This window comes from Salvelinus sp. IW2-2015, linkage group LG36, assembly GCF_002910315.2.
Source record: "Salvelinus sp. IW2-2015 linkage group LG36, ASM291031v2, whole genome shotgun sequence".
NCBI classification, from domain to species: domain Eukaryota; kingdom Metazoa; phylum Chordata; class Actinopteri; order Salmoniformes; family Salmonidae; genus Salvelinus; species Salvelinus sp. IW2-2015.
Genome location: NC_036875.1, coordinates 28,139,757 through 28,161,456, shown reverse-complemented (window position 1 = coordinate 28,161,456; position 21,700 = coordinate 28,139,757). Strand labels below are relative to the sequence as shown.

General features: G+C 42.2%; 1 protein-coding gene across 2 annotated transcripts; it reads right to left on the bottom strand.

The window, feature by feature from the left end:
- Positions 1-3,786: 3,786 nt before the first annotated feature.
- Positions 3,787-21,591, bottom strand: LOC111959617 (WD repeat and FYVE domain-containing protein 2-like). 2 transcript variants are annotated; one of them, XM_023981312.2, is made up of 12 exons: positions 21,293-21,591; positions 18,956-19,023; positions 13,885-13,958; positions 13,259-13,313; positions 12,772-12,922; positions 10,949-11,061; positions 10,006-10,132; positions 8,842-8,947; positions 7,989-8,090; positions 7,227-7,357; positions 7,002-7,110; positions 3,787-6,702 (listed from the first exon to the last, which is right to left on the bottom strand). In XM_023981312.2, the coding sequence occupies exons 1-12, from the start codon at positions 21,427-21,429 to the stop codon at positions 6,673-6,675; spliced, it is 1,203 nt and encodes a 400-aa protein (XP_023837080.1). In that variant the 5' UTR covers positions 21,430-21,591; the 3' UTR covers positions 3,787-6,672. The 2 variants fall into 2 exon arrangements, 1 of the variants encoding a protein (XP_023837080.1); XR_002876698.2 differs by lacking the exon at positions 8,842-8,947.
- Positions 21,592-21,700: the final 109 nt, after the last annotated feature.

Below are 21,700 nucleotides of genomic sequence, written 5' to 3'. Positions count from 1 at the left end.
AACCAGAAGAGCCCAGTAAAACTACTAGGAAATAGTGCAACAGAAAGACTGCTGTGCAACAATAGTACAATGGGGCCAAACCAGCTGTGACTTCACAGACGTCAGTTCTTCAGTTTATAACCATTAATTTCTCATTCTGATATAATTGAATATTTAAAGGTTATTAGAGACCACTCTTAGAATTGTAGTTAAGATTTGTGCTTTGTTTTGTTCTTGGATGTAGGGTAAAATAAATTAGCTTACTGAACTTGTCTTGAAGTCAAATTTGGCTAGAATGGAACTGCTCATCTTCAATGCGCCTTTCACTTAAGGGTTGACCATTGTCATGTTTTGTGATTGTTGTTGAAATAAACCTCGCTTCTTCTCTATTTCCGGSGCCAGGAAGAAATGGCAGCAGTTTTACAGGCAGAAAAGAGCTTCTGGATATCAGGCAGAGATCACTCACCTCGGATTAGACAAAGATTTTTTCAACAACAAGCAAGACTCACATGATATTCTCCAAACACCCGGCAAGGCCAACATCCCAGTTATTCGCAAGAGGAAGCGACGCAGGTACAGAGGACGAAGAGCCGGATGCCTCGTCAGGACCCGCAGAAGGCGAGTAGGAAAGCTGCCGTTACCGTCAATATTACTCGCCAACGTGCAATCATTGAACAATAAATTAGATGAGGTACGATCACGAATAACCTACCAACGGGACATCAAAAACTGTAATATCCTATGTTTAACTGAATCGTGGCTTAATGACGACATGGATATTCAGCTAGCGGGATATACGCTGCACTGGCAGGATAGAACAGCACACTCGTAAGACGAGGGGGGGCGGTCTGTGCATATTTGTAAACAACAGCTGGTGCACGAAATCTAAGGAAGTCTCTAGATTTTGCTCGCCTGAAGTAGAGTATATTGTGATAAATTGCAGGCCACACTACTTGCCTAGAGAGTTCTCAGCTATACTTTTCATGGCTGTTTATTTACCACCACAAACAGAGGCTGGCACTAAGACCGCACTCAGCTGTATYAGGAAATAAGCAAACAGGAAACCACTCACCCAGAGGCGGCGCTCCAAGTGGCCGGAAACTTGAATGCAGGGAAACTTAAATCAGTTCTACCAAATCTCTATCAACATGTTAAATGTGCAACCAGAGGGAAAAAAATTCTAGGTCACCTGTACTCCACACACAGAGACGCGTACAAAGCTCTCCCTCGCCCTCCATTTGGTAAATCCGACCACAACTCTATCCTCCTGCTTACAAGCAAAAATTAAAGCAGGAAGCACCAGTGACTCAGTCTATAAAAAAGTGGTCAGATGAAGCAGATGCTAAACTACAGGACTGTTTTGCTATCACAGACTGGAACATGTTCCGGGTTTCTTCCGATGACATTGAGGAATACCCCACATCAGTCACTGGCTTTATCAATAAGTGCATCGAGGACGTCGTCCCCACAGTGACTGTACATACATACCCCAACCAGAAGCCATGGACTACAGGCAACATTCGCACTGAGCTAAAGGGTAGAGCTGCCGCTTTCAAGGTGCGGGACTCTAACCCGGAAGCTTACAAGAAATCCCGCTATGCCCTGCGACGAACCATCAAACAGGCAAAACATCAATACAGGGCTAAGATTGAATCATACTACACCGGCTCCGTCGCTCGTCAGATGTGGAAGGGCTTGCAAACTATTACAGACTACAAAGAGAAGCACAGCCGCGAGCTGCCCAGTGACACGAGCCTACCAGACGAGATAAATCACTTCTACGCTCGCTTCGAGGCAAGCAACACTGAGGCATGCATGAGAGCATCAGCTGTTCCGGACGACTGTGTGATCGCGCTCTCCGTAGCCGACATGAGTAAGACCTTTAAACAGGTCAACATACACAAGGCTGCGGGGCCAGACGGATTACCAGGACGTGTGCTCCGGGCATGTGCTGACCAACTGGCAGGTGTCTTCACTGACATTTTCAACATTTCCCTGATTAAGTCTATAATACCAACATGTTTCAAGCAGACCACCATAGTCCCTGTGCCCAAGAACAAAGACAACCTGCCTAAATGACTGCAGAACCGTAGCACTCACGTCCGTAGCCATGAAGTGCTTTGAAAGGCTGGTAATGGCTCACATCAACACCATTATCCCAGAAACCCTAGACCCACTCCAATTTGCATACCGCCCAAACAGATCCACAGATGATGCAATCTCTATTGCACTCCACACTGCCCTTTCCCACCTGGAAAAAAGGAACACCTATGTGAGAATGCTATTCATTGACTACAGCTCAGCGTTCAACACCATAGTACCCTCAAAGCTCATCACGAAGCTAAGGAACTAGGGACTAAACACCTCCCTCTGCAACTGGATCCTGGACTTCCTGACGGGCCGCCCCCAGGTGGTGAGGGTAGGTAGCAACACTGGAGCTCCCCAGGGGTGCGTGCTCAGTCCCCTCCTGTACTCCCTGTTCACCCACGACTGCATGGCCAGGCACGACTCCAACACCATCATTAAGTTTGCAGACGACACAACAGTGGTAGGCCTGATCACCGCCAAGACAGCCTATAGGGAGAAGGTCAGAGACCTGGCCGGGTGGTGCCAGAATAACAACCTATCCCTCAACGTAACCAAGACTAAGGAGATGATTGTGGACTACAGGAAAAGGAGGACCGAGCACGCCCCCATTCTCATCGACGGGGCTGTAGTGGAGCAGGTTGAGAGCTTCAAATTCCTTGGTGTCCACATCAACAAACTAGAATGGTTCAAACACACCAAGACAGTCGTGAAGAGGGCACGACAAAGCCTATTCCCTCATGAAACTAAAAAGATTTGGCATGGGTCCTGAGATCCTCAAAAGGTTCTACAGCTGCACAATTGAGAGCATCCTGACCGGTTGCATCACTGCCTGGTACGGCAATTGCTCAGCCTCCGACCGCAAGGCACTTCAGAGGCCAGTGCGTACGGCCCAGTAAATGACTGGGGCAAAGCTGCCTGTCATCCAGGACTTCTACACCAGGCAGTGTCAGAGGAAGGCCCTAAAAATTGTCAAAGACCCCAGCCACCCCAGTCATAGACTGTTCTCTCTACTACCGCATGGCAAGCAGTACCGGAGTGCCAAGTATAGGACAAAAAGGTTTCTCGACAGTTTTTACCCCCAAGTTATAAGACTTCTGAACAGGTAACCAAATGCCAAATGGTTACCCGGACTATTTGCATTGTAACACATTTTACACTGCTGTTACTCTCTGTTTATCATATATGCATAGTCACTTTAACAATACATTCATGTACATACTACCTCAATTGGCCCGACCAATCAGTGCTCCCGCACATTGGCTAACCGGGCTATCTGCATTATGTTCCACCACCCACCACCCCCTCTTTTACACTACTGCTACTCTCTGTTCATCATATATGCATAGTCACTTTAACCATACATGTACATACTACCTCAATAAGCCTGACTAACCGGTGTCTGTATATAGCCTTGCTACTATTTTTTCAAATGTCTTTTTACTGTTGTTTTATTTCTTTACTTACCTACACACACACTTTTTTTTCTTCACACCATTGGTTAGAGCCTGTAAGTAAGCATTTCACTGTAAGGTCTACTACACCTGTTGTATTCAGCGTACGTGACAAATAAACTTTGATTTGATAGGGTTAAGGATAGGATGACGCTTAACTTGTTTTAGTAGAGATATTGATCAATGGGGAGAACTGATGAATTGAACACCACCAGCTGAATCTCTACATGGAAACATAAGCACAAACATTCACATCAAAAAGAGACAGTGTCTTTCAATCCCCTCATATCAATTTAATCAAATACAAACATGAGTACATCAATAGCAGGACAACAAGAGGAACTGTAATTATGGAACGATATGAACACATCTCTACTCAGATGATCAGTACCCAGATGAGCTTTTGATCCAGGATTAGACATGCAGTAATGATATTCCTATAGGACTACTGATCTTCATTAGTCTGCTGCTCGCACATCAAGACCTGAGGGGAATGTCACAAAGCAGGATCAAGGACTTATCCACCTTACTTTGATAAACAGATCCGGCTTTGTGACAAACCCCCCCTGGAGTCACACACACAGTACCAGCCACCTGTGAGCATCATACTACACCACACAGAAGCACTAGCCTGGGAGCAAGACAATTCCTGTATTAACAACACTGTTGCCAATGACAAAACGCTGACAAAAGCAGAAAAACAGACTGGTATCCAGGCTACAAAACACACCTAATAATATTATCAAGTTATTTCAAATCCTAGGGCAGTCATTCAGATAATGTAAATCAGTCTTGCTGTATGAATCAGCATGGAACTCATACACATTTTTACTGCCAACAATGATAACAGATAGTTCTTTACTGTACAGAGGGCATTAAATGAGGAAACGATTAAGGATAGTATATTTATTTAATCCAGTGATTGACTACTACTGTAAATAGCATTAGAGCCTGATAGAGCCATTCTCCACCAGTAGATATGCATTAGCCTAGGCCCAAGATGTGTGGCTTCACTGATTATTAAAACATGCTAGTACTTGTGAAAAATGACAATGGGTAATTAGGTTTTATATCCCAAATATCAACATGCAGACAGATTGTTTTACAATAGTGGTTCTGTCTAAAAACAAATCCAAAAGCAAATCCAGTGCATGAACTTAACTTGAACTATATTATATCCATGATAACCCCTATCATAACCATCTATACCATTTGAAAATGACATTAACACGTGTGGTGTAGTAGGCTACATGAGAGATGTCTAGCTTTGAGGCAACAGTAACACACAGCAATAAATAAACTCATAACACAAATAAATTTGACACAGCCACTAACATATCACCAGTCTGTTATACGTACACAATAGAAAAATCTAATCTTTTCAGCCTTCAACCATATGTCATTTGTAGATAATAACATATTGTAAGTGTATGCATTGGACAAAAAGTGCTTAGCTATGATTTTGTTCTCTTAGAAATCAAACTGTAACAACTGAAGTGCAAAGAAACTAGAGACGACATGTGGTGAATAATGTTTTGGTCCACCACCGAAGTCCAAAGAGTAGTAGGTGACATTTCAATAATTCTACAATAGATTAAAAATAAATCATAAAAAGATTGGAATTAACTTGTTCTTTACGATTTATCATTTCAATTGGCAAGCCTAATCAAGAACTTCAGTTAGCATAGCAAATCAATATTAATTTGAAAAAAATACTAAAGAAAGAAATGTCTTTCTCCACATCTCCTACATCTGTGGTCGTCAACCGTTACCCGACAAAAAGATACCACATGTAGACTTGTTCACCAGTTGTGTGTATGTATGAATATAGGAGAGCCTATAAGCTATAGGTAACTGCCAAAGTAAATGGAAACAATAGAGTAAATGAGGGATACAAAGTATATTGAATGCAGGTGCTTCCACACAGATGTGGTTCCAGAGTTAATTAAGCAATTAACTTCCCATCATGCTTAGGGTCATGTACAAAAATGCCCAATTGCCCAATTATTTTGGCTAGCATGGTTAGAAGAGATCTTATTTAATTTGAAAGGGGGGTCTCAAATGAGCATAGGGGGTTTAAACTGTGTGTCTCAGTCACCACATCTCAACCCAATTGAACACTTATGGGAGATTCTGAGACAGCCTTTTCCACCACCATCAAAACACCAAATTACAGATTTCCTGTGGAAGAATGGTGACACATCCCTCCAAAAGAGTTCCAGACACTTAGAATCTACACCAAGGAGCATTGAAGCTGTTCTGGCAGCTTGTTGCCCCAATGCCCTATTAAGACACTGTTGGTGTTCCATTATTTTGGCAGTTATCTGTAGGCTATGAACACTTGACACCTCAACTGAAACAGGGTCCACCTAGAAACAGGGCTATTCTAACCTCCACCCACTGCTTCTATGTACAGCAGCTAACAAGGAAAGAGCCAATCCAAACAGGATGAGTTATAAGAGGTCATTATATTAGAGTATTCCATCTTGCTACTATACATACTCCAGGTTACATATCTCACTGATATTCATATAACAAACCCAGTACATTTTTTTTAATGTTATTTTAACAATTGGTTCATAAACTACTTTTTTCATGCTTTCTGTTTGCCATAGTGAGAGCTTCAATATGATAAGAGGAAGGCACTTAAATATAATCTTTATATTTGCCTGTCTACCTGTATTTGTTGTTCAGCAGGTAGCCTACACGGAGTTCCTTTTACTATGGACCCATTGTTATAAATATAATAAACCAAAGAATATAGGGAATTATGTATGCACAATAACATTTTAGTTGAAGTTCAAAATGTTGTTCCAGAGTGACATACTGTAGGTAAGGGGATCCATAAAACTAACAAAAAAATGCTCTTTCATAGTCCTGATACAGCACGCACACCTTTGTCCTCTTCAAGGTGTCTCTATTCCAAATCTGTCCATCCATATCGGGAGCCAGAGTACAGCTCTTCCTCAGCACATTTAGTCACCAAGAGGGACAAGGGCAGGCAATAAAGGCCTGGTGTTTCTGGGTTCTGTGGATGTTACTCAGCTATTGTTGTTGTTGTTCTTGTGGACATTACCACCTCCTCTCAGGATGACGGCCACCATGATGTAAGCTRTCACCTGATAGGTGGATGGAGCTCCATCAACAATGACCTTCAGGACACCACTGGAGTCATGTCCCAGAGCTGTAGACACAAACATAAAGGTGTATAAAAAAAACAATGCCTCCTTCATACGTGTATACGCACTGTCATTAAAAGGTCATTGTATCAATGCCTCCCATTCCTGTATTAGGCTGCATTTATACAGGCAAATCCGATTCTGATATTTTTCTCACTAATTGGTCTTCCATCAATCAGCTCAACTCTGAAAAATATCTGATGTGAAAAGATCTGCGATTGGTCAAAAGGCCAGTTAGTGGAAAAAAGATCAGAATTGGGCTGCCTATCTAAACGCTGCCTTAGAGACATAGTGTTTGTCTCACCTTGACAACCTTGTCTGCCCCAGAGGTCAGTAGCCAGCCCGTGGTAGGCTCGTAGTGCATGTAAACTATGCTGTGTTTGCTGTCATGGAATGTTGCCGTGGGCGCCCGGCTGTAAGACATGGGGATGGGGCAAAATAGTGTTATCACCATGGGAATTAAAGTATAGGATAATATGTGATGACCAGAGGATGATTTGAGGCTTTTTTGTGCGTGCATGTTACTCACTCCTCGTCCGTGATGGACTCGTGGCAGCTGTCACACACCCGCACCTCAAACTCGAAGCCCATGAGAGGGATGGTGGAGCGCTTGGCCGAGCACTTCCCACACACTGCCTGCCCACACTTCCTGCAGTGGTGCTGGGGAGAGGAGACAGGAYACACTGAGCCTTGGGTTCAGCCTACAGATAAGGCCAATGTGTATATATCTCACTTGCCCTCACTCATGTAGTCACAAACAGCGGAGGCCAGGTCTATGTTTCTGCATTTCACACTGCCATAGATGGGTTCACTGTAAAGTCTACACCTGTAGTATTCGGTGCATGTGACAAATACAATTTGGGGATTTAGCAACAAAACTGACACGTGTAAGCAATTATGGGGCAAAACAGGCAAGGTTGGCCATTTTGTCTCCAATGTTTATTGAAAACATAAATACATTTGCACAATGAGCACTTGTCTCAACTACATCACATTTTGGCCATATTAGCCATATTAGCAGACAAGAGTACATCAGTCAAAACAAGACATGGTATCAAGAACAAGATAAAACGAGCTAAAACGAGCCATGATTCCCCACATGGCAGCTTCTGGCATTGTTGCGAGCTATCTAGCCATCCAGAATCACAACAAACGTCTGCCCCATTGAAGAGCGAGCATTGTTTGTGACCGAACCCATTTATACGAACAACATTAACTACGTTTTTCTCCTGCCCTCTTGTGGACAATATGTGAACTATATCCCACAGTGACAGTATGGTGCCCACTGTACCTGTCGCAGGCCGATTTTCTTACTGTCCCACATCTGTTTAAAGTTCCAGAAGAATGGCTGCTCACACTTCTGACACGAATCACTGTCCAGCCACTCTGGGGTCTGAGGGAACACAGACAGACAGGTTAAATACAGACTCTAAATACTACTCTAGTCAGCTTTTCCTTACTCAATCCTACCTTTAACTATCAGGAGTTTTAAAAGGAAACTAACCCAGATTCAGTGGTTAGGTATAACGTAAGTGAGAGAAAGAACCAGTCAGAGCCACAGGTAGTCTACACTGAACACTCATTTGCATTCAGTACATAACCATTCTGAATTTCATTCAGAGTTTGTCATTCTCTCTCTGTACGTGTTCGCATTTCAGGTATCCCTCCATGGTAACAGAAACAGCCAGACAAAGCACTCTGCCATACCATGCTGTCAATGACAGAGGTGACAATGCACACACAGAGCTGTGAATGGCCCATATCTAGGGCTAGACAGATTCTACGGAAGAAAGGTGTGCTTATGTCTGAGTGACACAACCCGGCCCTGTGCTCCAGCTAATCCTATACACAGCCCTGCCCAACACTTAGGACTCACTGCAGATTTAACACCGTAGCACATTCATTCTCCTTCCCTCACCCGCTCTCTCCCTGAAAGTCCTATTGCATCCAAGTTGCTTAAGTCTGTGGGATGTGTGTGAACCTTCGTACCCTCTCTGGTGACAATATGTGTCAGGAACTCAACCTGTCTACTTCACACACACACACGTCTACTTCACACACACACACGTCTCACAGCCTTGAGGTTGTCTTCCTCCCTCCTTCTGCTCCATCCCTCTATATTTATCAGTCCATCCCTCCCTCACCTCCTGTCTGGTCACGTCCATGTTCCAGATGACGATGCCCCCATCTGAGCTGCAGGAGATCAGCTGACGTGTGTGTGGCGCGTAGCATAGGCCCTGGACCTTCTCACTGCATTGTTAACACACACACACACACACACACACACACACACACACACACACTTAAAGAGTATGTGGTACAGAAATACTGTAGATTCTCCCCACCACAGCAATGACATCCTTGGGTGTGACATGAGTCACTTTCCAACTCTCCCAACAACATAACTGAACGTGAAACATCCTGGAGTTATGGATAATGAAGCGCCCTAAAGGAGACTACTAAGGACATTTCAATAGTTTCTAAGACTGTATCATATTGATTAAAGGCTCAGTGCAGTCAAAAATGTGATTATCCTGTGGTTTTATACACATTTCCACACTATGAGGTTGGTATAATACTGTGAAAATGATGATAACGCCCTTTTTGTGTAAGAGCTGTTTGAAAAGACCGCCTGAAATGTCCACCTATTTTGGTGGGATGGATTTTGGCCTGCCTGGTGACATCACATCATTCATTCATTCATTAATAGACCAATAAGAAGTGTTCCAAACATCTGTCAATAACAGCTACTTTTCCCCCTTTCTCCTCCCCACTCAGACCACTTCGACAGRCCTAGCTAAATTCTTGCTTGATAAATTGCTCTTTGCTAAGAAGCTATTTTTGCTTCTTTTTGACCATTTTAAWTGAAAACAAATCGCAGTAAGGTACTTCATTGTTACCCAGAAATGATTTGATATTGAGATAAAAACAGCTGCATTGGACCTTTAATATATTTAAGCAATAAGGCACAAGGGGGTGTGGTATATGGCCAATATACCACAGCTAAGGGKTGTTCTTATGCGCAACGCGGAGTGACTGGATACAGCCCTTAGCCGTGGTATATTGGGCATATACAACAAACCACCGAGGTACCTTATTGCTATTATAAACTGGTTACCAATGAAATTAGAACAGTAAAAATAAATGTCATAACCGTGGTATTCGGTCTGATATACCACAGCTGTCAGCCAATCAGAATTCAGGACTCGAACCACGTAGTTTATAATGGGGGTTTTAATACTACAATGGAGACTACATTTGAAGACTGTATTGAAGGACTCTGTTGAGGTTCAGTGTGTGAATCTTACTTGTGTCCCTGAAGTTCAATAGCGGTGCCTTTGCGTCCCCCGATGTCCCACATGATGATGGAGTGATCTGAGCTGCCGGAGAACAACACTCTCTGGACCGGGTCCCAACACAGAGCTGTCACATTGCCTAAAGACAGCAGAACACAAAACACACATTCCTCAGCTCATCACTGGARATTAAACTTGACCTGGTCAAGTGGAACAAAAACAAGAAACTAAAAGGCCTCAATTATTAGAAAGTGGACAAAAGTGACGCAAATTCAAGTTGAAATTAACTAACCTCTCAATAATTGCCAAGTCTTTTGCTTTTAATGAACCACAATTCATCCATCTTGAGCCATGCTTGAGCACCCCCTTGTGTCTAATTCAAAGAGAAATATGTTCCAGTGCTTTTCACCAGCAGATATTTGCATAATGACAAACATGTAAGTCGCTCTGGATAAGAGCGTCTGCTAAATGACTTAAATGTAATGTAAATGTAAATGTGTAACCCCACTGATAACAGATAGGCCTGGAATAGTGGTGCTGTCAGCAGCATTGTCAGTCACACGCTCTTCTGTCAATATAGGAAGTAGGAGATGTSAGTGCTAAAACAACTGACCCCAGATCAGAACAGAGGGTTTATAAATAGCTGTGAGGGTTGTCCTCTGGAGTATACAATGTCCCACACTACCTCTGTCACTGCGGCCAGGAGGGACGGTCAGTTAAGGTGAAAACATGGAAATAAAAAGTGGGTAGTAGACCGATTTATAAAATCTCCAAGGGTTTAAAATAGTATGTGTGTWTTCTTTCAAATATTTAGGGYCACTTTAAATAGGCTTCCTCTGCGTATTGGAACCAATGGAGGAGTCCCAACTGGTGGTGTTTCAAGGCTGGGGGAGGATGGGGTACTAGGGGGTAGAGAACGAGTGTTYTTTTGCAACACGGGGTGTAGTAGTAATACCTGTGTGTCCTTTGAAGGTGGTTACCAGACTACAGCTGTCCAGCTCCAGCTTGAGGATGGTCACCTGACCAGAGTAATCGCCCACAAAGGCGTGCCTTGTCTCCACGTCGAACCTGGGAGGGGCAGGGTCAAGGATGGCAATGATCGTGTAACTGAARTGTTTGCTTCTGAGCAACATCACGGATTTGCACACACTGTATTTATTCTATTCAATCAATGTTCCCTGGTTGAAACCTACTCGTATCTGATCTGTATGTGGTTCATTCTATTCAGTGAAGGACTGACCGCCTTACACCTCTTAAATTTCCGACAAAAACAACCCACATCAGTAAAAACTTACAACCACAGTTAACTGTTCATTAGCTACAAAATCATATGTATTTAGTCTCTGTACTCAGAGACCTTTCAGTGAGAGGCCAGAATGATAAATAAAAGCAATCAAGAGAGAGAAAACAATAAGACAAATCTTCTCAGAACATAATCAAACTTCTCCTCCTGAAAAGGGTTGCTGTACTAATCTGATCCCAGGCCAACTCGGAACCGTGGTTGTTTATAAACATTTGCTGGATGACATAAAMAAAAAACACATTCCAAGTAGTTCCTTCATTTCAAGAATTTTGAATAACATATAATAAAAAATAAAATAAAAATTATTTAATCTTTATTTAACCAGTTAGGCCAGTTGAGAACAAGTTCTCATTTACAACAGCGACCGGGCAAAGATAAAGCAAAGCAGTGCAACCAAAACAACAGAGTTACACATGGGATCATCAAACGTACAGTCAATAACACAATAGAAAAATCTATGTACAGTTTGTGCAAATGTAACAATGACTTCTCTGGGTTTGTAAAAAGGTATACAAAGCCAAAACAAACTAAATGGCTGCCATATGAATGTCAGGAAGAAATCAGATTTTTGTTGTTGTTGTTGTTGTACTTAACATTGGAATTGTTTATCCCTGTCTATGAAGCATAAGTCAGTCTCAAGACCTCACAGAGCTAGTTGATATCGAGAGCCCACCGCAGTGGAGTGGACCCAAATCTTTTATCTTGCCATTACGGAAATCTCCCGAACCATTGCCGCATGGGCCGCATGACTGAAGTCTATCGTTAGCGTTCCCAATTAAGAAAAGCTACTGGGACGCTTACCTGGCTCCCTCTCTGGTCTACTGCATCGTAGGAGAAAGTGCAAGAGGGCCATATCCTCCCATAGCGCCTCAAATATATACTTGCTTGAGGTGAAGGACACAGTCAAGTGCGCTGTTACCACTTGAAATGTCTGTGGCTTTAGACTTCACACACAGGTAGTACTTGCTAAGATATTTGCTACATAGCAACTAGAGCTGGGAATTACATCACAAGCCGATAGAATATGTATTGCGATTCTTATGATTCGATACTGAGATTTTATTGCGATTTAATGTTCCAAACATATTTCTCACTATGTCTTCTGCAGAAAGACAAGAGAGCATGAGAAAACTAGTTTTGATCAGTCAGGGAAGTAAAATTACTGAAAACATGTTGGCTCAGTATTTAAAAAGATGGAGAACAAAAGCTATAGGATGAAAAATACTTGAGTTCTGTACAGCCTACTAGCGCTAGCTAATGCTACCTACAGTAGCATATTATTATTATTTTAAATCTTTATTTATTATTTTTTACAATTGATACTTGGAATCAAATATCATCCAAAAATAATATTGCGATATGTAACTGTAGTGATTTTTTTTACCCCATCACTAACAGCAACAGCATGTGAATGGAATAGAATGAATAGAATAAAATAGAATAGAAAAATGTGGTTTGTAAAAGATGAAGGATACTGCAGTCCAGAGACCCAGGCGGTGGCGCGGTATAACCCCAGCCGTGTTCCACTCTCAGAGCAGTGCCAGGTGAGGTTCTTGTCCTGTCCTGTACTGAGGACCCACTCCATCTCCAACACAAACAGCACCACTGTCACTCTGCCCTGGTGGGCTGACACAGAACATACACACACAATGTCATGATAATAAACCAACAATACTGGTCATATACTGTACATAGTAAAAAAGTAGACAGATTGGGGTTCTTTGCATCCTTTGCATCCTTTAAAATGGATAAAAACAGACAAGATGTCAGTCATACAGTAGAACTGTTGGCAGCAAGCTCAATATTAGTACATTGCTTTTAGAAGCCTTGTAGCTAAAACCAACCAAAGCGCCATGAATAGAAGAAAATCCATTATTTTGCCATGTTTCATCCCTTCCTGACATTGACCAGTCAGCTGAGTCACACAAAGAACACAGCCTGGGGCCACACTTCCCATCTCACCCTTATAGGTCTGTGCCGGGGTCATCTTGTTGTAGTCTTCTGACAGGATGAACTCCTGAAACACAGAAAGTATGTCACTCACTGGTTTCCCCAAGAGAAAGCACAGTATTTCTTTGATATGGACATACTTTTAGGTCAAAATTACACAACGCTTGAAATTACCTTCTGACTCAAAAGGAAGCACTTAGGTTTAGCAAAGTATATCCATGTTAGTTTTAGGCTATGAATCCCATACAGAAACCCAGGTCTACACCTCCTGTAGATAGACATATTTAGTATCCCTGTGTTGATTGATCCACCTAACTGCTTAGCCAATCATGCGGAAGATTAGGTTACTCAGAGATGCAACTGGCAGTATTGGCAGTATTGATCAGTGCTGGTGTATGGAGAAGCAAAGAGTCAGTGCGAAAGASCGAGATACAGTAGCTAGCTACTTAGTGGCCCGCTAAATGTTAAACATGAAATCATGACTTGAACCAACACAACCAGACCCCAATCTGGCCCTAGGGTACGTTTTTACACACGTTATGTGTATCAGGCTAGACTGGGGGATAAGGCTGGATGCTTGGTATAAAAGTATGACGCCCATCATGACTGTATCTTAGACAACAGAAACAGTCACTCACAGAGATGGTTCCATTCTCCATCCCCATAGACAGCCTCCTGGTCTCTGGGTTAAAGGACATACAGGAGCAAGAATCTAGGAAGAGAAAGGAAATAAAGTAAGAAAATGTCTGCAATCTATACAAGTGTGGGGTGTCTCCACTCTCCAGTGCCATTGCAATGTGCTTTGAGGGGAAAATCACTGACTGGGCTAGTGACTACATAATGGAATTTCAGTGTCTTGCACAACATGCAGAAAGAAAAAACAAGGGAAGTAGGGAACATGTCAAAATTAAGATGATTACTTGCAGTACACTTTAGGAAATGGAACTGAAGAGGGTGGTGATTTCCTGAATGACTTAAGACAGCCTTTCCAGACAGGCACATGCATAGGCTTATCTCTAGGAATCACAATTTGGAATGCATTTAAACTTAAGCCTGCCAGGCACAATGCACCAATTATTCATTAAAGGCCCAGTGCAGTCAAAAGTGATTTTCCTGTGTTTTATACATTTCCACACTATGGAGGTTGGAATAGCCTAATACTGTGAAATTGTGAACAATATGATAATGGTGAATTAGTGTAAGAGCTGTTTGAAAAGACTGTCTGAAATGTTAGCCTGTTTTGGTGGGATGGAGTTTGGCCTAGCTGGTGACTAGAGCTAGGACAATAAACCAAAAATTATTGACAACGTCCAAACTAAGCACTTACAGTGCATTCAGAAAGTATTCAGACCCTTTGACTTTTTCTACATTGTTAGTCTTACTCTCAAATGTATTTAATAAAATAAAAAATCCTCAACAATCTAACCCTAATGACAAAGCGAAAACAGGTTTGTAGAAATGCAAATAAAAATACAAATACCTTATTTACATCAGTATTCACAATCTATGCTATGCGATACGTAATTGAGCTCAGGTGCATCCTGCTCCCATATATCATCCTTGAGATGTTTCTACAACTTGATTAGAGTCCACCTGTGGTAAATTCAATTGATTGGACATTATTTGGAAAAGCACACACCAGTCTACATAAGGTCCCACAGTTCATGTCAGAGCAAAAACCAAGCCATGAGGTCGAAGTAATTGTACGTAGAGCTCCGAGACAGGATTGTGTCGAGGCACAGATCTGGGGAAGTGTACCAAAACATTTCTGCAGCAATGAAGGTCCAAGAACATAGTGGCCTCCATTTCTAAATGGAAGAAGATGGCCACTCGGCCAAACTTAGCAATCAGGGGAGAAGGGTCTTGGTRAGGGAGGTGACCAAGAATCTGTGGAGATGGGAGAACCTTCCAGAAGGAAAACCARCTCTGCAGCACTCCACCAATCAGGCCTTTATGGTAGAGTGGCCAGATGGAAGCCACTCCTCAGTAAAAAGGCACATGACAGTCCTCTTGGAGTTTGCCAAAAGGCAGCTAAAGGACACTCCATGAGAAACAAAATTCTCTGGTCTGATGACATAAAGATTGAAATCTTTGGCCTGAATGCCAATCGTCACATCTGGAGGAAACCTGGCACCATCCCTACGGTGAAGTATGGTGATGGCAGCATCATGCTGTGGGGATYTTTTTCAGCGGCAGGGAATGGGAGACTAGTCAGGATCGAGGGACAGACGAACGGCGCAAAGTACAGAGATCCTTGATGAAAACCTCCTCCAGAGTACTTAGGACCTCAGACTGGGGTGAAGGTTCACCTTCCAACAGGACAATGACCCTAAACACACTACCAAGACAACGCAGGAGTGGCTTCAGGACAAGTCTCTGAATGTCCTTGAGTAGCCAAGCCAGAGCCTGGACTCGAAACCAATCAAACATCTCTGGAGAGACCTGAAAACAGCTGTGCAGTGACGCTCCCCATCCAATCTGACAGAGCTTGAGAGGATCTGCAGAGAAGAATGGYAGAAACTCCCGAAATACAGTTGAACCAAGCTTGTAGCGTCATACCCAAGAAGAGTCGACGCTGTAATCACTGCCAAAGGTGCTTTAACAAAGTACTGAGTAAATGGTCTGAATACTTATGTAAATGTGATTTCAGTTTATATGCAAAAAAAATGTAAGCGTTTTGCTTTGTCATTATGGGGTATTGTGTGTGGTTGATGACAGGGGAAAAAACAATTTAATCCATTTTAGAATAAGGATGTAACGTAACAAAATGAGGAAAAAGTCAAGGGCTCTGAATACTTTCCGAATGCACTGTATCATGGACATTTTGCTGATATTGTTCATTAAGATAAATAACCCTACTAGAGATACAGTATGTGAAGCTCGAAATGAAATAAGTTAGCTAATATGGGTGATTGTTAATGGGACAATTGWTAACTACTACGTTGAATGATGTAGCTAAGGGTAATATAAAAAATGTTTWAAAAAAAACTGTTGCACATGGTATAAAGTTATTGTTAAATGTATCAGTGATATTCAGTCAATTTAACTTGATATGGATTTTTGTCCATATCGCKCAGCTCTACTGGTGACATCCCCAAGCAGTACATTAGTTAATAGACCAATAAGAGTGTTCCAAACCTCTGTCAACAACAGCTAGTTTTGTTCTCCTCACACTGACCACTCCCAGACAGTCAAGCAACATTTTTTGGATGAGAAGATGTATTTTGACTATTTTAATTTAATCACAATAAGGTACTTAATTGTTACTCAGAAATTATTTGATAGAGATACCAATGGCTGCGTTGGACCTTAAAACATTGGGTCAAGCTGAAATAGACTAAATGGTTGTTTACCTCATTCAAACTGGAACAGACGTTAAAACTACACAGGCAGAAGAGCTGTTCACAAAATGAGGCCAATGGAGCATTTTGTAGCATTTTGCTACACCAGCGATAACATCTGCAAAATATGTGTACGCGACCAATCATTTTTTTATAAGTAGAGCAAATCCATGCCAGAGTAGCCCTAAGATATTTTGGTATGTCAGATTGTTCTAGCAATTATCACATAGAAACTTTACTGGTAGGAAGTATGATTAACATGGTTTTTACATTTGTAGCACAAACCATTTTTGAGAAAATCATGATAAAAGTGGCCATAGAGTACCACAGTACGAGTCATAATACTCAAAACAGGGAATGGTTCCAATTSTTTTTCCACCATTCATTTTTTTRCCAAATGGGATTTTAGAAACACTTAAAATAAGGGCTGTGTTTCGTGTAGGCGTGACGTTTTGATAACCGTGCAAATCTCTCTAGGACAAGGTGACTTATCAATATATTCGCTTGTAAATAACTACAAAAAATGAAATGCTAATTAGCTGCTAATGTGGCAATCATAAAGAACTACAAATACCATGGTGATCTGGACGAGACTGACAATCGAGGCAAAGGTAAGAATCTCTGGATTAACTATCTAATGTTAGCTAAATGTAGTAATGAATAATTTAGCAACATTTCTTTAAAATGGACAATTCTGTGAACTGTCTCGTGCAAGTTTTAAATTGACACAATACTTGTTTAGCAAAGGTTTCAGCTAGAGATGATGTGCAGTATCTCGCAGGGATTTGTGGTCTTGCATGATGTCTACTTTAATGCTAATTAGCATTTTCCAATATGAGAATAAATGGAGCCGAATATATTGTCCGAGAGAGATTTACATGGTTATCAAAAAATCACGCAAGGGCAAGCCTTCAGCCCTTAGTTTAAGTGTTTCTAAAAAATCCCCATGGGGAAATATGATTGAAACCATTTCTCAATTTGACCGCTAGGTTTAATGGGGGGGGGGGGGGCTCTATTTTAGGTCCTTTTTAGACCCATACATGCCTCCTGTAAAACCCTATGATCCGTGATTGGTATATGATACAGACAACATCCTGGTGTCATTATACTCCTTATAGTGTGCTCTGAAATTTGGAGGTCTAGATTCTGAAATACATATTTTCACATTAATTTACTGAACATTAAAAATAATGTAAATATCTCAAAACTACCCTTTTTGATTTWGCTTATTTTCTGACAAATTGTTTGGAACAATATACTGTAATGGGAATTTGAATGTTCGTGCTTTTCTTATAACTAATCTAGGTGTTCTATTCATGTGCTGTTCTATAAACCAATTTCTGTGTTCATGCAAGTGGGTGACTGTACAAATCCTCACTTATCAGTAGCTGCAATTTGGCAGTACGCCCAGACGTTGTTTTGAGAACAAACTAACGATATCTCAGTTTCAAGTTCTTAGCTTAGAGAGGAGAAGCCTTGTGAGGTGTTGGTTGGTCACATGAATGAAACAAAACGGTAATGATTAATGAATTATGCAAATATAACTTGTCTGTGTATAGCCGTATATCAGACAACTGCTGGGTCTGCCCAAAGAGGAGCTCCTGATTGACATGTGTACTTTGGTGCATTGAGTGTGGGAACCGCTCCTGCGCACTGACAATGAACAATGACTCATTCAAGATTGAATTTGAGTGTCCCTATGTGTAAGAATTTTTCCACAACAATACTCTTCAAACATATCAAATTTCCAGTGGGTTCTCTGTTACTTTACATTTTATACATAGAAATTAACCAATCACAATACTCTTTTAGGATTGCACATTCTGCATATCTCCAGCAGAGGGTTCTCTTTGAATCCATTTACTGTTGGTGGTGCTCATAAAATTGATCAGAACTTCAGAATTAGCAGAGAGCCCACTGGAAATGTTATGCACTTATAGTGTATATTGTTCCAAACAATACGTCTTAAAATTAACTAAATCAAAAAGGGTACTTTTGWSATATTCATGTTATGTTTAATAAATTAAATGTGAAGATTTGCATTTCAGAATCCAGACATACTCCATGTGTTAGAGCACACTATAAAGGAGTATAACGACACAAAGATGCGGTTTGTATCATGTACGGTTCACGGATCATACAGTCTTACAGGAGGCATGTATAGGTCAAAAAAGGACCTAAAATGGAAAAATGTCATCATGATTTCCCCCCAAAATTGTTTGGGATACAAATGTAAAAAACATATTAAACATACTTCCTCCCAATGAAGTTCTAACACAAGAATTGCCAGAACAATCTGAGATACCAAACATATTTTCCACTCCTGCTGGTGTGGAATCGCCCAGTAAGTCATGAGGTGATGACTCACCTGGCATTGTGTGGTAAACACTGGGCCAGTACTGGCCACTGTCTCTCTTCAGCCATATCCGGATCGTCCTGCGGGTCACATAAAGCCATTCTGGTTATGTATTGGTCGGGACTATCAAACTGCAGTAGGCACCACCATGTCAGAGAGGTATTGACTAAAATACAGTAGCATATAATAAACTTAGCAAAAAAATAAACTTCCCTTTATCAGGACCCTGCTTTCAAAGATAATTCGTAAAAATCCAAATAACTTCACAGATCTTCATTGTAAAGGGTTTAAACACGGTTTCCCATGCTTGTTAGTGTCATTAAGACACTAACAGCTTACAGACGGTAGGCAATTAAGGTCAAAGTTAGGACACTAAAGAGGCATTTCAACTGACTCTGAAAAACACCAAAACTAAGATGCCCAGGGTCCCCGCTCATCTGCATGAATGTGCCTTAGGCATGCTGCAAGGAGGCATGAGGACTGCAGATGTGGCCAGGGCAATAAATGGCAATGTCCGTACTATGAGACACCTAAGACAGCGCTWCAGGGAGACAGGACGGACAGCTGATCGTCCTCGCAGTGGCAGACCACGTGTAACACCTGCACAGGATCGGTACATCCAAACATCACACCTGGGGGACAGGTACAGGATGGCAACAACTGCCCGAGTTACACCAGGAACGCACAATCCCTCCATCAGTGCTCAGACTGTCCGCAATAGGCTGAGAGAGGCTGGACTGAAGGCTTGTTGTAAGGCAGGTCCTCACCAGACATCACCGGCAACAACGTCGCCTATGGGCACAAACCCACCGTCACTGGACCAGACAGGGCTGGCAAAAAGTGCTCTTCACTGATGAGTTGCGGTTTTGTCTCACCAGGGGTGATGGTCGGATTCGCGTTTATCGTCGAAGGAATGAGCGTGGAGAGTCCATCATGGTCTGGGGCGGTGTGTCACAGAGTCATCGGAGTGAGCTTGTTGTCATTGGGGCGGCAGGTTAGCCTAGTGGTTAGAGCGTTCCAAGAGCTGACAAGGTACAAATCTGTCGTTCTGCCCCTGAACAGGCAGTTAACCCACTGTTCCTAGGCCAAAAATAAGAATTTGTTCTTAACTGACTTGCCCAGTTAAAAAATATATATTTGCAGGCAATCTCATGTGGTACCATGTCAGAGAGTACACTTCCTGCAGGCTCATCCTGACATGACCCTCCAGCATGACAATGCCACCAGCCATACTGCTCGTTCTGTGCGTGATTTCCCGCAAGACAGGAATGTCAGTGTTCTGCCATGGCCAGCGAAGAGCCCAAATATCAATCCCATTGAGCACGTCTGGGACCTGTTGGATCGGAGGGTGAAGGCTAGGCCCATTCCCCCCAGAATTGTCCAGGAACTTGCAGGTGCCTTGGTGGAAGAGTGGGGATCTCAAAGCAAGAACTGGCAAATCTGGTGCAGTCCATGAGGAGATGTACTGCAGTACTTTTCACACTTTTGATTTTGACCCCCTTTGTTCACATTCTATTTCTGTCAGTGTGGAACTTGTTCAGTTCATGTCTCAGTTGTTGAATCTTGTTATGTTCATACAAATACATGTTAAGTTTGCCGAAGTGACTTTTTCATAACAGGTTATGAGAACTTATGCAGCAGGTTAGAAGAGAGCAGAGGAACGCTCAACTCCGTTCGCGTATATCGAGGCGGAGTTGATTATCGATAACTGGTCGCGCGATTTGCTAGCAACAACATTGAGTCAGCACCTGTCAATACTTGTAAAAATGTGAAATCTGAAAATMATTGTACCTATGCTTGTGCTTGTCCTGTACAACTGTGGGGTTCATACTTTTAGCGAATAAAACCACCGACTCTTTCCTCATAAGTCGGTGGATATATTTGAAAAAAGTCATGACAATTATAAATTTCAGAACCCCGCGGAAAGACCGCAATTGTAGGTACAGGCAGGCCTAACAGTTATCAGAATTTACATTTTTACAAGTATCGACTGATGGTGACGCATTGTTATTGCTAGCAAATGGCGCAACCAGTTATCAATACTCAACTCCGTCTCGATATACGCAAACGGAGTTGAGCGTTCCTCAGCTAGGATACTGAGGTTATGGTTTGATTTAGGGCTAGAGAAAATGCTCTCCTAACCTGCTACAAAAATGACTTCGTATCTTAGTGGCGTGAAAAGATGGTAATCAGTTTTAACGCCGGCCATGATGACGGTAACGAGTAGCGATAGGGAGCTTATAGTACCAGTACATGTTTGCGTTGCTATAAATAGTGCACAATCTGTAATATTATATTTTACCTACTGTAGTCACATATTTGACATGGTCTCAAACATTATCATCCTACCTGTCCTCGGAGACGCTGATCACCCCGTCCTCCTTTGGAATTATGACCGCCGTGTTCACAACATCTTGGGAAGTCTCGATTTTGTTGAGCAGAACAGGAGTCCGAGTTTGCGGTTTGGGTTGTATTTCTGCKGCCATTCCGGAGGTATAGGCCTAGCTGCTTCGCTGGTTTTGGCTATCCGTAACATAACGCCCTAGTCGAGCCGCAGAAGTGTTTTGTAGCAGCACTTTGAACACAGCACACCGTGTGTTGTGACAGCCAAAGACCCTGCTAGTCAGCTGACCACGGAGTTCTTCTTTGGGATTGGGTTGGCAGATCGCATCCAACGTTAAGGTACAAACACCGCCACCTACTGTACTGGAGTGTAAGCCCAGTCATGGCCTACCTACATAAAATGATCTTCATTAT